Here is a 19362-nt window from a genome sequence, read left to right on the forward strand (position 1 = left end):
TTGGATATTATTTTATTAAACTCCAATTTAAATCTCTACTTTCAGCTTATCCCTAATGAGTTTCAATGGACGAAGAGGAAGCGCATCATTAACTGCCAGGTGAGACTAGAAGAGGAGAGGTTGCTCATTACATTTTGACCTGAGTGGACATGTGAGCACCTGTTAGGCCTCTACTGATTGCTCCCTGGCAGGGAGGCAGCAGCCTGCCTCATATGTCCATCACGTTATCTCCACTGGCACTGGGTACGGGGGCTAGGGACCAGGAGGCAGTGAAAGTTCTGGCTCTACTGGACTCCTGACACCATGCCAGTAGGAAGGAGAATGAGTGTCTTGTAACTGGTGCCTGGGAATAGAAGTCCAGGCTTTCTAACTTTGGTTTTCCATAGTGCATGTCAGGACCTAGCCACAGGTCTCTTTTGTGGTGTGTGGCAGATGCAGAGAAATTATTTTCAATGTTTTTGTCTCACCAGCTGCCCCTTTTGGGGTCCTTAGGTTTAAGAGAGCAGGAGTTGGTTGAGATTTCTTTGATCTGTGACTATGACTACTGACATGGGTGGATTTCTGATCTCACCTCCAAATCTCGCAAAAAGAAAAGGCAGCAGGCTTTCTACTGCTATGCTGTGAATCCCAAGGTTCCTAGCCTGTCTGCCTTCTTATATTAATACAAAAGCTAGGTTTTTAGTTGGACCTGGCCAGAGAAACAGGAAAAAGTACACTTATTCTATCTTCCTAAACATACAGGTCTGAACACTTACAGTTAAAACGTGAAAGCAAAGCACTGAATAGGTGACAGTACACTGGTAAGGACCAACTAAATCTGATTTTAAAAATCTAATGAAAGAGCCGGGTGTGGTGGCGCATGCTTTTAATCCCCGCACACGGGAGACGGAGACAGGAGGATCATGCAGGATCAAAGCCAGTCGCACTGACTTAAGAGACCGTTTCCAAATAAAAAGTATAAAATAGGTCTAGGAGTGTAACCCGGAGGTAAGGGCTTCCAGGAACCCCAGTACCAAATAAATAAATAAATAAATAAATAAATAAATAAATAAATAAATAAATAAATAAATAAACAAAATGAGTCAAATTTAAAGGAATAAGAGGCCAATAAACAACAATATGGAATAAACACCATGACAAAACCAAGGTATCAAACAAGGGAGATGGCTACCTAATCTAGCCAGGGGCCATATAAAATTGATGTGGAAGGTTGCTCCCATATCTTAAACTTGAAACAAATGTTATAAAAGGTATTTCCTATTCTTAATTCTTAATCATCCTCATACTAGCCAGTTCACTGGATTACCTGCTGTTTTCTATCCCATCTGTGAAACATTTACTAATTCTCATGGTTTAATTAATACTCAAGGCCCAGGTTTTCCTCCCACATCTACCTGCTTGTGCTAACCAAGAATCTGGTTACCAAATCTATTCTTGATATAGTTGTACTTATTTTTGCAATTATGTAAGGTTGAGTCCTATAAACAGATAGCATATTATCCAGAGAAGAGCTGCTACTTAAAAAAAAAAAAACCTAAACCTAATGCTTTAGAAGAGCTCAGAAAAGATTTTAAATTGCCTTAAAAGTAGATACAGGCACAACTGCAACTGAATGAGAGATACCATCAAAAAGATTGTTTTAAAAGAATTCTGCACTCAGACTACTTTGAATAATCCTCTAGTTCTCGTTCCACTTCAAAACACCAATACCAGGAAGACAACGTATAGAGAATGCAGCTTATACAATCAGCCTTTACCTATTCTAAGAAAAAGTCTTGGTTCACATACAATGTCTAGTGAAAGAATGTTTACATTTTATATTTTTAAAATTCTTAGAGTATACTTGAGTCATTATTCCATGCTTCGCTTTGACTTTTTTTTTTTTTTTTTTTTTTTTTGGTGCTGGGGGTGGAACCAAGGGGCTTTCTACCTCCGGACCATACTCTATACTCCCAGCCCTATTTTATATTTTATTTGGAAACAGGGTCTTAGTTGCTGAGAGCCTAAGTAGCTGAAGCTGGCTTTGAACCTGTGCAATCCTCCTGTCTCAGCCTCCCAAGTGTGGGGATTACAAGCGTGCGCCACCACGCCCTGCTTTGACTATCTTTTAAATAACCACTAGCATTAGACAAGAGGACTTCCTTTGTGTAGACACACTCGCATCCCTCCCGCCAGTTATGTTACGGGGTCTAAATAGGTATGATACAGTTTTCTTAATTTTTTTTTACTATGTTGGCATATTTACTTTCCCATAATGAATTTGTATCTTCATAAGAAAAATATTTATTTTCAATTACCCCAAAGAACAAACTTACATAAATGCCTAAAGAAATACTAACAGACTTTGCTAAAAATCAATATAGGAAGCTGCTTTAAGGGGCTAAGGGAGGAGTCATTGCACCTGTGACAAACTAAAAACTTTCAAACCTTAAACCCAGAAGGTCAGCTTAAATATAAGAACCAATTTACATTCCTGTCATAGTAATGTATCACCAATATTGAAAACAACTATAGGTTATTTTAAGGTTTCATTTTCACCTGCCCTTAGCAAGGGGACTAAATGTTTAAAATGAACAGTTCCAGAAGGAGAGCAAAGTGATTAGCATGGCCTTAGGACAAAATAAATATACACACACATTCCTCCAAAGACCTATCTACAAAAAGTGTACTATAGAGCCAGACCAAGAAACCAGAAACTAAATATTTTGGTCGTAAGATCTACCAAACTTCAAAATAATATCTTTCATACGTATATTTTCTGGAAATTGGCCTTTCAAAGAATGTATATATTCAAAATTAAACACTTATTCCAACATATAACATTAGATGAGCTAGTAAACAAATTTAATAGACTATTCTCATTACATTTTAGCAGGACATATAAAGGCAAAAAGTTATCTAGAGGAAGCATACCACATAAGATGAGAAGAGCCAGGCATGATAGCTCATGCCTGTAATCCTAGTACCTGGGAGGCTGAGAAATAAGAACTGCAGGGTTGAGGCCAGCCTCAGCAACGCAATGATGCCCTCTGCAACTAAGTGAATTCCTATTTCCAAATAAATAAAATAGGACCATGGGTTTAACTCAGAGGTAGAATGCCCCTGGGTTCAATCCCCCATACCACACACACAAAAAAAAAGTTACAGATGAAGCACAAAGAAACAATAAATCTAGATCTTTAGATGAAAAGACAGTAAGAGAACTATGATTTGAATTAACATACTACTATGTGTTCAAATCAAGATTTACAACCGCTATTAAAAGGTATGAAAAAGCATTCAGTTTCAAATATAGGAATATTAAAACTCAGATTATGGTGATACATGCATATTCATGTCATAGCAACACAATTCACAAGAGCCAAATTCTGGAACCAACCTAGGTGTCCATCAACAGATGAATTATAAAATTATGGGGAATATACACACAGTAGAATTCTACTCAGCAATAAAGAAAGAAAGCCACTACAACATTTGTAGGGAAATGAATGGACCCGGAGAACATTACGTTAGGTGAGATTAGCCAGTTACAGAGAATGATAGGTCAAATGTTTTCTCTCATATGCAGAAGCCCGGGAGTAATTCGTACATACGAGAGTCTTCATATAATGGAGGAGAAACACCAGTGGAGAGGTTCTAGGGAATGGGGGTGATGGGGGAGAAAAAATTAATGAAGAAATCACTTCCACTGACAATGTGTCTATAATTGAAATTACCAATGCCAATCTCAATATCATGTACCAGAGTGGGGAGGGGATGGGGGGAGGCACACCAAGTGTTGTGTGCATGTATGTCCCTATCACTCTGAACTACATCATGATGCGAGACTACAGAACTCCAATAAAAGTGTGTATGTGAGTATGTGAGTGTGTGTGTGTGTGTGTGTTTAAAAAAATAGGTACAAGTAGAAAAAAAAACATTAGTAAGCAGGTTTCTTAGTGCCAAAAGAAATATTAGTTTAATAAAAGCATTAACTGAATCATTGACCTTATACATAGACTAATCCCACCAAACTAAGAGAAATGAAGTTCTGCTCGCATTTCAGGCCTTCCACCACCTACTCCCATCCTTTACCATTACTGCCCCAATATTTTTCAGATCAGCCCTAATTATGTTCATAACCTACCACTGATTCTATCAGTTTCATGGCTACCTTTGACCTTCACTCCCAATGCTTTCCTAATGCAACAACTCCTGCTTAAGGACCAAAACAATTTCCTCTCTCAGGGGCCAATTCAAGTTTCCTTCTTTGAATCTCACCGATTTAATTTTCTCCATTTGTACAAAGCACTGTCCGCACCTCTTAGACACATATTCACTCCACCTCACCTAAGTCTGGCTTTTGCCACTAAGACTAAAAGCTTTTTACCCAAAAGTTGTGAACAACGCTCCTCTTGCCAATTCCACTAGTATTACTTTGTCCCACACCTCCTATTACTGTGCTCCGTGATGTGTCATCCCCATAATTTTGAGGTTCCCTTCCTTCCTTCTGTGCTCCGTGATGCGTCACCCCCGTAATTTTGAGGTTCCCTTCCTTCCTTTCGTTCAGCCTTCTGCGTTCACACCTCTCCAGCTGGCTCCTGCACCTCAGTCTGTTCTGGCTCTCCCTTTTGTGGACTCACTATAATACCCTTTCTAAATCTCGAGGCCCTTGGCGCTTTTCCTGAACACCCTTTCATATCCTTACCCCCCTATCTCCACACACCCATGCCTGCCCTGGGATCTCGTCCAGTCTCAGGTTTTATGAACAGTCCACATATAAACAGATAAGTATCTCCATTCTATATTTCCCCACTAAGCTCAGGAATTATCTACTGTTTTCTGGGTGTCTCAAACCACAAAGCTTAGCCATATCTATTTAAAACATATTTGATATTTACTTTATTCTCCAAAATGCATTAAGCCAGTTCCAACCACCATCTCCATCAACAGCACTACTTCTATTTGCTCAGGTCAAAACAGTTCTTCATTCCTTTTGGTTCATGACCTACATCCAATCCAAAGGATCCTGAGCATCTACTACCAATTTATCTGCAAAATCCACCCCTTCCCTCCCCACCCACCATAACAATTCTTACGCAAGCCACCCCATCATTCCCATGACTGCTGCCAGAGCCTCCCAACTCATGTCCCTGTGTCCACTCTCCACTCCACTTTCTGCAGCCCATCACCCTACACACACAGAGGAGGACTCAAAACTTAAAGTATCGTGTCTGCTTGAAATTCTTTAATAGCCTTATACTTAGAAAAAAAGTCCAACTGCCCAGTCAGGACCTTTAAGATCCACTGCCCACCTCTGATGGCCCCTCTCTTGTGCTACATTGTTGTTCTCAGGGTCTCTGCTGCCCAAGATCTGGTTCTGGACCAGGACCACTGCCCTTGTTTCTCTTAAACTTCATCTAAGAAAGACTTTTTAGCTTACATCAAAACGCACTAAACAGAATAGATCTGTTATTTACATGCTTGTTCTCCAGGTTTGGCTCTCTCCACCTAGACTATGATACCTGCACAGCACTTTGAATACTGCTTGCATGGACTAACAAAACCAACCCACGCTCTAGACGCGCATTATCCCACTACATGCTTAGGAATTTAAGTATGTAAAAGCTGGTGATATTATTATTTTTTGTGTGTGGTACTGGGGATGAAACCCAGAGGCTTTCTACCTCCAGGCTATACTCTCAGACCTATTTTATACTTTATTTGGAAACAGGGTCTCACTAAATTGCTTAGAGAGCCTCAGTAAGTAGCTGAGGCTGGCTTCGAACCTGCGAAATCCTCCTGTCTCAGCCTCCCAAGTACAGGGATTATAAGAGTGGACCACCACGCCCAGATTATTTTTTCTTTTAATTTTAATTTTTGGGGGAGTTGGGGATTGAAGCCAGAGACATTCTACCTCTTAGCTACTCCACCCCCGTCCGAAGCCATTATTTTAGCTTTAATTTTGAAATAGGACCTAAGTAGCAGAGAGCCTCCCTAGAGTTACTGAGGCTGGCTGTGAACCTGCGATCCTCCTTTCTCAGCATCCCCGAGTCCTGGGAATACAAGCATGGACCACATACGCCCGGCTTCATTTATTCTTTCATATATGTTAGATAGTTGCTTCTAGAATGAATCTCACCCAATTTGAGGACAGGAAGAAGATCTTGTACCTCATCTTTTGCAACAAGACAATACTCTCACTAGCAAAATAAGCAGGACAGGCTCATGCGTTAATTTGCCCATTCTGATTTGACTGTTCAAAACCACTTGCGCACTCTGATCTTTAGTCCCACACTGAATTTCCTCCAAACATAATACTTCATCTCCCCTTTCAGAAATTCACTCCAACATAACAGCCATAGGTATATACTCAAAAGTACAGACTCAAAAACCAGAACAAAAGAAAAATTTTCTGATCTCTAAAACTATGCCATCCAAAATGGCCACTAGCCACATGTTTTGCTGTATCAACCTCAAATTCAATTCCTTCTTCGCACTAGCCACATTTCCATTTCCAGGGCTCGATAGCCACATGTGAGAAGTGGCCACCTTGCAAAACACCAGAGACATAACCCATTTGTTAAGTGTTACTGAACACTGATTCAACTAGGTTAGATATCCACTTAGCCCTAGAAGGACTAAGGGTTCTCAGTGGTTCTAAATCTAATTTGAGTGTTTCTTTTGATACCCATTATGAATTTGAACCTATGATACTGTAATAAATTATATCCATTTCTTTCAAATATGGCCCCATAACAGAAGAAGAAACCCCTGGCCAATACCAAGAGTAAAATCATATTCTAAGAGGTTTTCTGAATCATAAATATTAAAAGCCACCTCCTATTTTTAGCGTTACATCTGCATTTGTACCAAGGCCTATCTTCATATATAGGTACATATTTATTTACAAAAACACTGAGACAAAAATTGTTTTTAAGTCCTTCACAAAATTCAACTAGAAATAATCAGACAACAAGCTCTAAAACAATAACCTTAAACTGGTAGCAAGCTCTCCAAATAAGTTTAAGGCGCAAACTATGTTCGTTTTGCATATATAAAATACTAGAAACTTTAGTGCTACAGTTCAATAGTTTCTCTTATTAAAATGTTTTTGAACAGAAAACAGAACCAAACTATTTCGGGCAATAATTTTATACTATAACTGCTACATCCTGCAATACTTAAAGTTTACATAACTGAAAAGTTTTTATATTCCACATTTATGTCAATGGGTAATTAAGTAATTTCCACCACCACCACCCAATTGTGAGGGCATGACCACTATCTTTTTTTTTTTTATCTCTAAGTAAACTGATCTTTACAAATAGTTTTCAGTTACATTATCTTTATGTTAGAACTATACACAGCCCCCAAACCATTTTTAAAGTAGTAATTTCACATAACCTAGTTCAAAAGCAGCCACATTTCAAGTGTTCAAGAGCCACATGCTCTGTACTGAATAGCACAGACATACCATTTCCACTGAACAAATGTTACTTATCTGCTCTAAAAAAACAAAACAAAAAAAAAAAAAACTAAAGGTTTTGAACCCTGTGTTACATAGAGATTCACTTAAAAAAATAAATGTTTTTCCTTTGGTACTAAAGTTCAAACCTAGGGGCATTCCACCTCTGAGCTACTCCCCTTTTTAATTGAAACAGGGTCCAAGTTACTGAGGCTGGTCTTGAACCTGCAACCCTCCTTCTGTCTCAGCCTCCTACATACTGGAATTACAGGTGTGTGCCACAGTGCCTCAATAACAGGATACTTTTTTAAAAATCTGATCTTGGTCATTTAAATTGCAATTTATACTTTAAGTAGATTGGGATAGAAATACAACATATATAAATATACATACATACATATATACATACACATACACACACCATATACATATACACACACATACACACACACACCCACACACACACACACACACACACACACACACACACACACACACACACATATACAAGACTAGAAGAGACTCAGGGGAGGAAAAAGTATGGAAAAGTAAAAGAATGTAACCATGAAAGTAATGTTACATATAAAAAATTACCATTACCATCTTCAAGGACATGTACCAGGAGGGAAGCAGGGGAGCTAGATGGGAAAGAAGTGCTTGCTATGTCTCTGTCACTCTACACCCCAGTCTGATGTATAATTACAAAGGATCAAAAAAAAGTATGAAAAATAGACTGGGAGCTTTCAAAACAAAACTAAGTGTTGGGTGTATAGCTCACAGGTATAATGCCTCAAGGTTTAATTCCTAGAACTACAAAATTAAATAGACTAGGAGCAATTTACATCTGTAAGATCTTTCAGGCCAAGTATAAATTGAGCTGATGATGATTCACTGTCTACAGAGAATGTGCATTTGTCTGTTAAAAGCAATTACTAAATTTCCAATGAGTTCTACTTTTGTAGTTAGCCTTGGATTGGAAATCAAAGTTTTTGCTTTTATGTTTGGCAGTACTGGGGATGGAACCCAGGGGCATTTTACCTCTGAGCTATACCACCAGCCCTATTTTTATTATTTTGAAATAAGTTGCAGAGGTCCTAAGTAGTTGAGCCTGACAGGGAACCTGTGATCCTCCTGTCTAAGCCTCCCAAGTACTGAGATTACAAGTGTGTACCAACATGCCCAGCTTACTAAATTTTAATTAAATTTAAATAGCCCCAAGTGGCTAGTGGCTACTGTATCTAGTAACAGAAGAAAAACAGTTTTCTTCTTTCATTGCCTTCCTTGTATTAAAGGAAAATAAAGGAAAACAAGGAAAAACAAATAGAAATGCAAGAACATAGATTGTTAATATATGGGCACATGGAAGATATCTAGAATATCTCCCCAAAGCTCCTGTGTTGAAGGCATGATGGCCAGTGGGGCAATGTCCAGAACTTTGGGGAAGTGATCAAGTCTTGAAGGCTTGCCTTGGTGGGTTAGTTCATTAACAGCTTCAGGGACTGCTGGGAGAGATGGCAACTGTAGGAGGGTGGGGCATGGTTGGAAGAAGCAGCTCAAGGGAGGGATGTTATTTCTTATCCCTGGCCCCTCCCCAAACTTTGCTTTCTGGCAGTCTAGGAAGTAAGCATCTTTCCTAACCCACACTCTATACTTCTAAGACACCCTATCTTGCCTCAGGCCCAAAGCCCACTGAGACTGAAGCCAAGAGCCAAAATAATCTTTGCTCCTCTCAACAGTTGTTCTTAAGTATTTGTCAGTGTGATGAGACCTTAAGTGACACAGATCACCTAGAAAAACTCTACTCTGCGGACCCATTTCAAACACCACAACTACTAATGTTACTATAAACCTGTCCATGTTAATTCTCACGCACTTTTTAGCCAGATTCCATACTTCCTTTTATTTTTCATGCCTTCATTTAAATTTCAAAACCACTCATAAGAAAAAATAAACTTAAGCATATTATTAAAAAAGGAATACCACTGCCGGGTGTGGTGGTACACACTCGTAGACAGGAGGATGGAGAAGGTTCGAAGCCAGCGGCGCTGGCTTAAGAGACCCTGTTTCCAAATAAAGTATAAAAATAGGTCTGGGAGTGTAAACTGGAGGTAGAAGGGTTTCCAGAAACCCCAGTACCACAAAAAAAAAAAAAAAAAAATGAATACCAAAAGAGTAAGGTGTACAAGCAATATTAATATGAACATAATATCCTTAGAAATATAGGATAAAAACTATTAACAGAAGTTCATAGCTGTGCAGCTGTTTAATCAATCAAATGACAAAAAGGTTTTCATTTATTTTTATCTAAGAAATGTAAATATTTAACGCACAGAGGCAATGCTTCATAATTTAAAATTTTTAGCCAGCACTACATTGCAACCCTGTAATCCCAGTATTTGGGAGGCTGAGAAAGGATGACAGCAGATTGGAGACCAGTCCTATCAACTTAGCAAAACCTCACCTCGATATAAAAAAGAAAAAGCGCTGTAATCCCAGCATTCTGGAGGCTGAGACCAGAGGATCACCAGTTCACAGACAGCCTCAGCTACTTAGTGAGGCCCTCTGCAACTCAGTGAGACCAGGTTTCAAAATGAATAAAAATATATATATATATATATATGGCAGGGGGTATAGCTCGGAGATCGAATGCCCCTGGGTTTCATCCTCAGACATGCAAAAATAAATGAATAAATAAATAGATAATCTTGAACAAAAAAAAAACAAAATTTTAACAGAATCTAAGGGAGATTATAGAATGAGAAAAAGCACAAAGAGCAGAAAATGAGTTTGTGTATACAAACATACACATATTGGCAATATAAATATCTGCAGCCTAATAACAGAAATATCTAACATAAAATTTTGGAAAAAAGCATATCACTAAAATAGCACTTACAACTCAATAACATGAAAAAAGGAGTGCAAGAGTTCTTTGTCTTAAGAGATTAAGCCCAGAGTGGTGGCTCAGGCTTGTAATCCCCACGCTTGAGAGGCTGAGACAGGAGGATCACACAGGTTCGAAGCCAGCCTCAGCTACTTACTGAGGCTCTCTAAGCAATTTAATGAGACCCTGTTTCCAAATAAAGTACAAAATAGGTCTGAGAGTATAGCTTGGAGGTAGAAAACCTCTGGGTTCCACCCCCAGTACCACAAAAAAAAAAGAGAGATAAGAGATTACTGCTTAATATCATCACTTTTAAATATAGCCATGTTAAATTTCTTTTGCACTATAAGATCAGAAATAGATCATTTGTCTTCAACCAGTAAAATAAAAATGAAATGAGAAAGTAAACATGTATGGAAGGGGAGAAAAAAATGTAAGAAATAAAGACTAGAAGGAAACAAAGGCAGGGAAAGGCAATGTGGCAAAAGCATGAACTGAACATTCAAAATGAAAATGTCAAATATGAATCCCAACAGTTTTACAATAGAAAAAGATAAAACTACCAGATGAAGACAAAAGATCAGATTAGAAAAAAATCTTGCATATAGTATTTACATCAGATAGTCTCTGAAGCATAAGGTGTAAAAAAAATGATAATCTGTAAACAAGTATGAACTGTTATCCACATCAGAGTGGGCAAATTTATGAACATTATTTAAAGAAAATCCAGCCTCAGCCAGGCGTGGTGGCGCACACTTGTAATCCCCACGCTTGGGAGGTTGAGACAGGAGGATCGCACGGGTTTGAAGCCAGCCACAGCTACTTAGTGAGGCTCTCAGCAACTGAGACCCTGTTTCCAAGTAAAATATAAAAAAAGATCTGAGAGTATAGCCCTGGAGGTAGAAAGCCTCTGGGTTCCACCCCCAGTACCACAAGAAAGAAAGAAAGAAAGAAAGAAAGAAAGAAAGAAAGAAAGAAAGAAAGAAAGAAAGAAAGAAAGAAAGAAAGAAAGAAAGAAAGGGAAGAAAGAAAGGAAGGAAGGAAGGAAGGGAAGAAAGGAAGGAAGAAAGGAAGGAAATCCAGCCTCAAGAATTTTTGGAACATAAATCCATTCACATTAAGTTCAAAGAGATACAAAGTCAAGTAATATGTTAGTAAGTAGTAGATATATGATGAAACTGAAATAAAGGGGACAAATAAATTCAAAATTCAGGGTAACAGTTAACAGGATGGTTAGGGTAGCTACAGAATTTGAGGAGAGATGGATAGAAGATTAATATTCTATAACTCAGCCTCAATAATAAGATAAGAGGGTACTTATATAAGGTTACAAGTAGTCTTTTAGTATCTTTTAAAGAAAATTTTAAATAAGTGAAAATAATACTAACAAAATTTTGTCTTGACTGACTTTGTCCTTCAGATCATGTTAATACAAATGAGTATACTGATTGCCACAAACTTTCAACTTCAAGGTCAAGCTCTTCTGCCTGCTTTATATTTTCAATCCCATAAATGCAGAAAAGCCTGACACTAAAATTGACACTGATTAAATAGGATTATGACACTAAGAAGACTGCTTACTTATTTTGCTGTCAACCAATTTTCCTCAAAAATCCTCCAAAATGACTTTCTCAAAGTTAGTTATCAATGTAATCAAACCTAGCTCCAGAATGTTCTTAGAAATTATGTAACAAAATGATAACTTCAGTGAGAAAACATTCCCTGTAAATTTCAAAATGCAAATTCCAGCTGTGTTTAAAAGAAAAGAATGCCTAAGATCACAGAACACAGAGACTTCAGAAGACTATTTTATGAAGCCAGAAATCTTGCCCTTAACAGGTGCATCAAATTAAGAATAGATATTTTAGAACTAATTTGGATGTCTATAAATGGGTATGAACTATAAAAGCTTGAAATCAACCATACTGTGTCTACTATTTTGTTTTACCCAATTGTATTCAATTAACTGAAACATAACTATTGACTATGTCAAGATTTAATAAGTTATATTTGATAATTTGAAGTTAGGTTTTTCCCCTTAATGTGCAAAACTACATCTAAATCGTCACCAAAAATATTGGATAATCAATAAACCTAAAACAGAATATTGTGATCTTTCCATCAGATCTTCCTAAAATAAAGCACATAATCTATTAACATACTAGTTTTCACATAATTCACTACCTGGCTAATCAAAGGCCAATAGGACTCATAATTAGTAGAATTTCAGAATTTGTTGAGGGCTCCAAATATGTTACATTGGTAGGGGGGCATGAGAGACAGAACTAATTTGAGGAAAAGGGAATCTCTTTCCCTGATTATTTTTTATTTAAATAAATACTGAGCCCTAAACCAGATTTGGAGAACCATCATTAATCAGTTCACCTGCTTCTGATTCTATTTACAGCAAATAAATAATTTTAATTTAATCTTGAAAGCTTACAAAAATCAGAATTCATTTTAAGAATTTAGTCATATACTGTATATATAAAATATAACATGAACTATCAGCAGGCAGGCCATAACTGGAAAGTCATAAATTTATAGGCCTAACTTCCAAGTTTTATATGCCTAACCAAGTCATCACTCTAACTGAAACACAGAAATATTCAAGTATCTTGTCAATTTTCTATCTACATTTGAATTTTCTCTATATAATTCAGAAGAAAATCTCTAATATCTACTTTTCTTTTAAATATCAATTCAAAATACATGGATTTCTAGTAACATTCTAAAACTATCCATTCTTAGAGAAATGATTCTATAAAATTGTTTTATCATATTTAAAATAAGGATACAAAAATACATTCTTCCAATGTTGTTAGGTAACTTACATTAAAAAATCCTACCTATTGTAATATGCATGAATATACATATAAAGTCCTTCAGTGTTATTTTGATACCTCTAAAAAGGAAATATTAAGGGATTTATAATTTTACTAAGAAATTATGTATCTCTCCAGTGCCCAGTAGCCAACTATTAGAAATGATGGAGTTATTTCCCCAAATGATCGCCAAATTCTCTTTTTCCAGCATTTAACGTTTATAAAAAAAGGGTTTGGATCTGCTTTACTAGAGCCCCACGTTTAACATAATACCTGAAAAAGTAGTATGTCCTTAATACATATATTTTGGGGAAAGGGTACTGGGATTAAACCTAGAGGTGTTCTACCTCCAAGCTACACCCTCCATTATTTTTATTTTGAAACAGTCTCACTAGGTTGATGAAAGTCTCACTACTTGCCGAAGCTGCTCAAACCTCAACCATCTCAGCCTCCCAAGTACTGGGATTACAAGCATAGACTAACACACTTGGCTTCTGTGCATATTTTTGAATGAATACATTCCATAGATGCAGAATAAATGGAAAGGAGAAATTCTTCATTAATATGTTAAATTCTAATTCAATCTCAATTTCTAGCACAGTTTAGGTAAGACTGAAGAAAGTTAACTAAAATCTGATTCACAAGAAATCCTCATAAGCCAGTTATTAGGTATAAACACTGCTGGGTAAAGAAGTAAGTAACACACAGGAAGACCCTACTTTCATGCCCACCATCAGTTTACAGCCCGAAGAACAGGCTTGAGTTGGTAAAATGCGGGGGAAAAAGTGTGAAGCACACTAAATATTCTTTTACTCTTTATACACTAACCTCACTGGCTCTCATACTTCAAGAAATAGTATAGTTTTGTTTTCAGTATTTATATGGTCATGGACTGTTTCATATTATACCCAAACTTCAGAAATACCCAAAAAGGAATTTGAGAGAATATCAAATAAAGTCTTTTGTATATCATTAACCTCCAATTACAGTACACCAGTCTAGCATTCATAGTACTCGTATATCTCTGCACACATATTCTTATGCAAAAGTAATCATTTTTTCTATAAGAAAAAGCTGAAATTGATCTTCCTCAGACCCTTGTGTCCCCCTAAAATATTCTAATTCTGGTTGCTCAGACATTTCGTAAAAATTTCTACTTAATTTTCTTCAAAAATACTTTGGTTCTTCCACCCAGCTAATTCAGTATCAGCATATAGTGTCAATAGATTGAAATCTTTGACCTTATATATTAAAATAAATGATGTCAGATATATCTTGTTTTATCATTTAAACCTCTACCTCCAATCATCTAGTAACATGACCTAATAATGTGCCCAGCTTGTCAAAATTGCAGCAATTTTTAAATTTTGCACACAATTTAAAAATAAAAATTTTTCAAAGGCACCAAAATCAGTCTCATTCCAAAAATCTAAAGAGTGATCTATAAAAATACCTATGGCAGTGTTACCAGACAAAATATAATATACTTTATACAAAATATAAGTTAAATTTTAGGTAACCAAGATTCTTTTTAGTACATCTGAAATTAAAATTGTGTTTAGTGTCCTACATTCTTAATTGTTAAATGGCAATGGTGACCTATGGGCTCCTACAAAGACATCATTTCAAACAAAGGGAAAAATTAATTAATGGTATTTGTTGCTATACCAAAAAAAGAATATCTCTAAAAGCCAGCAAAAAGCCAGGAGTAGTGGTGCATGCTTGTAATCCCCGCGCTTGGGAGGCTGAGACAGGAGGATCGTGCAGGTTTGAAGCCACCCTCAGCTACTTAATGAGGCTCTCAGAACTTAGTGAGACCCTGTTTCCAAATAAAATATAAAATAGGTCTGGGAGTATAGCCTGGAGGTAGAAAGCCTCTGGGTTCCACCCCCAGTACCACCAAAATAACAATAAAAAAAAATAAAAGCCAGCAAAATTCAGTCACACTAAGAGCTTCTGATTGTGACTGTTTTAAAAATCTTAATTTTTCCATAATTTTTGAAACAAGTTCATGAGCTATGTGCCACTCAATAATACAAGAAGTACTACTGAGACTCTTTCTTCATGCATATAATTACATATTCAGTTTTTACCTCAAGAAACTATTGAACTGTTCCAGCTGTTTGAAAGAACCATGAAGTATTAGGTAAAAATGAAAAATTAATGTTATCTGTTCAGTTTGATAGCCCACCCCAATGTGGTTCAGATGGATGGATTACCTCACAGGATTACTGGTCAGAGACACTCGGAGGGACTCCAGGGATGTCACCAGCCTCTCATCTGCAGACCACATTTTCAGCTCATAGATGAATTCCTGAGGAGAAGTCTGTCGGCTACTTTTAAGACTTCCCTGCAAAATAGGCAATTTTTTTTTCATTTATGCTGCATAAAGATTAAAAACAAAATCAATTAAACCTACCTCTCCTACTAAGATTGGACCCACTATTATGATCACTGTTTGGGGGTAATGATTTCCATACTTCTGCCCATAAATCAATTCATAACCCACAGCACCCACAAAAGATAGTAACATTATCAGGAGATTTGCGAACTAAGACAATTGCTTTTTCAAACGTATAGTCATGCAAAACTATTAGACATTATTTCAGGAAATTTTAAAATATAGTAATACATTTTAGTCCTATTCAAAGCAAATATAAAAACTTAATTTAAGAACAGCCTATTAAAATTAGCATTCTGGGCAACAGTTACCATTCAAAGTTTGTTCTAGGCAAGGTAAACACAGGGATTATTAAATTCTAAGTATGGAAAGAGAAACACAGCAAGAAAATATTTATCAGTGCAATCTAATTCCAATAACATAACCAAGAGAACCAAAGGAGAGACACTTGACTCGGCAGAGCTAATCAGTGAAGCCTTACCTCACGAAAGGTCAGAGAATTAGAGTTAGAAAGGAACTCAGCCTCAAACACACAAACACAGAGCAAAGCAAAAACACATGTAACCCAAGATAAAGACCAGATGATGACATGGTACAACACAACTACACAATGAGCTTTCCAAGGGGAATTTAGAAGGATCTAGCGCAGTGTGAAATGCAGGTAGGAAAAAGCGGAGTTCACTCATTATTTGCCAAACATTAAGTGCCTACACTGAATGCTAAGCACTGTTCTACTGCTGAGAATTCAACAGTGAACAAGAATTCCTATCCTAGTGTAGTTTTACTCTAACAAGGAAAGGCTGATAACAACAACAAAAAAAATGTATTGCAAATAGAAGTAAATGTTATAAAAAGGGAGAGGAGTATGCTCTGAGTCATATTATTTATTATTTGTGTTTGATGCTGGAGTCCAGGGGTATTCTACTTTCTAGTTATACCCCCAGTCCTTTATTTTCTGAAATAGCATTTCCCTAAGTTTCTAGGGTCTAAGTTTCTGAGACAAGCTTTGAATCTATGGTTCTCCAGTTTCAGCTTCCCAACTACTGGAATTACAGACACGTGCTACCACACCCTAGGAGGCATACAGTTTTAATCAGGGTGGTCAATGAAAACCTCAGAGAAAAATTCAAAGGTCTCAAGCTTGACTGACTTCTGAATTAACTTGGCATTCTCAACAGAGTGCAAGATGACTCCTGGCAGGTCCAGTGACCAGGACAAAGAGGTACAGAGAACAAGGACAGATAAAACAAGCATGAGTCGAATCCTAGAGGCAGGTGGTTGACAAGAACAGTCTGGTCCCATATGCTCAAGATTTTTGAGCTAGGAATGGTTTTTGTATGTTTAAATGTTTGTCTATAAGAAGAAGAGGAGCAGTCTGCAGTGTCAGAAGCAACTAAACTGCAGAAGACCCTCAAGCCTGAAGTATTACCATCTGGTCATTTATAAACTATGGTGAAGACTTTAGATTTTATGATATGCAAGATGAAAAACTACTGAAGGTCTTTGCACGTAGAATTTAAGGTAATCTAATTGCTACATGGCAACAGGCAGTAACTGGCAAAAGATGAAAGAAGAGACTCGTCACAAGGCTCCCGCCTCACTTGTCTGGTCAGAAGCCGACAGTCAACCTGCTTAGATGCCAACGACAGGAGGCCTGATATTTGCTCCACATGGGGGCAGATTTTAAAGCAGAGCACACATGACTTAATGGGAATTTGAGCATGAAGTATAAATGAAGGAAAATTCAATGATGACCAAGTTCTGGGTCAACAAGTGATCATTGTCACCCTAATAAAAGCAGCTTTAATCTGTTGGAGGCTGGAAATAGAGCTGATCTGAAGTTCAAAGGGAGAAGAAATGGCCGAAAAAAGTAAAAAAAAAAAAAAGAAAAAGAAAAAGAAAGAAAAGAAAAACAGACAACTCTTCCAAGGAAATGGTAAAAGGGACCAAAGAATTAATGCAATAGATAAAGGGAAACTTGAAATTTGGGGAGGGTTTGGGAGGGTAATACCCCATATTTGCACACTGACTGATGCAGGAGTAGGAACACGTGTGTGAAACAAAAGCAAATAACCCCTTAGTAAGCGTGGTGCACACCTGCAGGCTTGACTACTTAGGAGGCTGAAGTAGGAGGATGGAAGGGTTGAGGCCAGTCTGAGCAACTTGGATCTTGTCTCAAAATAAAGGGCTGAGGGGTAACTCAGTAGTTCAATAAATGCCCAGCATCACAAAAAAATTGAGGAAGGGAGGGGTGGGGCATGGTGGCACATGCCTATAATCCCAGTACGTGGAAGGCTGAGATGGAAATCGAAGGCTCATGACCAGCCTCAGCAACCTCAGGAGGCCCTTTGCAACTTAGTGAGATGCTATTGGGGGAAAAAAAAAAATTTATATATATATTATATATCAAATAGGACTGGGAGTATAGCTCAGAGGCAGAATGCCTCTGGGTTCAATCCCCAGTAGAGAGGCAGGGAAAGAGGACCCCGAGTAGGTGACTAGAAAAGAGAAGGGACAGGCCTTATGCAGTTACAGGGAAAAGTTAACCACTGTAAGAAGCAAAGCAGAGTTTAAGTGTATAGATTCTGTAGATCTAGTGATTAGAAAGTAAAATCCGGTTCTATTCAGACTGTCACCATCCTCAGATAAAATAGCAGCAATATAATCAGCTAAACATAAAAGAGCTAGAAGCATGAAACTATTTTGACAAAGTCATCCCCTAAGGACCTGCGGTAGGCTATGTGCTCACTGTTCTGGGCGCGCTCGTGAGCTTTGGTCATTTGGACCAGTCAAGGTGGCTTTCTCCAAAGGGTCCTGTGCTGCAGTGCAGGTGTAGCGGACTCAGGCAATGCAGTTTGAGCATGAACAGGGTTTTTATGGACAGAGAAGCAAATGAACCAATGGTTTGTGTCACAGTATACAACTGCAAGTCCCAGATACAGTGGGGAGGGGACAGGCATGAAATAACTGTAGAGTCCATGGATTAGCACTTCCAACAGTATCTTGTTTGTTGTACTAGGGGCATTCTATGTCTGAGTTACACACCTACCCCTATTTAAGTAGATTCTCACTAAATTCCTGATGAGCTAAGTTGCTGAGGAGGCTGACCTTGAACCTGAGACCCTGCTAGGACTCCCAAGAGGTGTGTATGTCACTATACTCAGCTTCCAATGGTATTTAAAGGATAATTAAAGAGGGAAGATGAAGTAAAGAGAGTGACCAAGAAAGAAAGACAGGCCAGGTATGGTGGCAACACACTCATAATCCCAGCATTTGAGAGGCTGAGATAGGAGGATCTGAGTTCTTGGCCAACCTCAGCTACTTAGTGAGGCCCTTTGCAACTCAGTGAGACCCTATTTCAAGATAAAAAAAAAAAATAGGGCTGGGGGTGTAACTTGGAGGTAAAATGCCCTGGGTTCCATCCCCAGTACCAAAAAAAAGGGGGGGGGATAAGACTGTATTTAGAGGTCATGATAGTCGAGATTGGGTAAAAAAAAAAAAATGATTGTTGGGAGTAATAAATAATACAGTGAAATGTTAGATGGATCATCTGTGTGAATGAAGTCACTGAAGACAATGGCAGTGGTCTTAGCAGGAAGAAAACAGTGGGCTAGAGAGCTAAACCTTCTGGGAAGGAGGTGGAGCTTATCAATAAGCACACATCTCCCTATGATGTCCCCTTCTCTACTAGCATGAACCCTGCTGAGCCAAGGTTCTGCATAATTCATCACTCCATCACCAGTTCTTGGCCAAGTGTCTGACATTCAATAAATGAAGTTATGATAAATGGAAATACTCAAACTAA

General features: G+C 37.8%; 1 protein-coding gene across 4 annotated transcripts in view; it reads right to left on the reverse strand.

The window, feature by feature from the left end:
- The window catches only part of DIAPH3 (diaphanous related formin 3), a gene marked incomplete at both ends in the record, with an annotated part of 500946 nt that overhangs the window by 382787 nt on the left and 98797 nt on the right, over positions 1-19362 (reverse strand). For all 4 annotated transcript variants that reach the window (XM_080719970.1, XM_080719969.1, XM_080719968.1 and 1 more), the window contains one exon: positions 15376-15506. In XM_080719970.1, coding sequence (XP_080576096.1) covers positions 15376-15506 — 131 coding nt within the window. The remainder of the gene's footprint in view (positions 1-15375; positions 15507-19362) is intronic.

Source organism: Muscardinus avellanarius, assembly GCF_963383645.1.
Source record: "Muscardinus avellanarius genome assembly, chromosome: 2".
Classification (NCBI taxonomy): Eukaryota; Metazoa; Chordata; class Mammalia; order Rodentia; family Gliridae; genus Muscardinus; species Muscardinus avellanarius.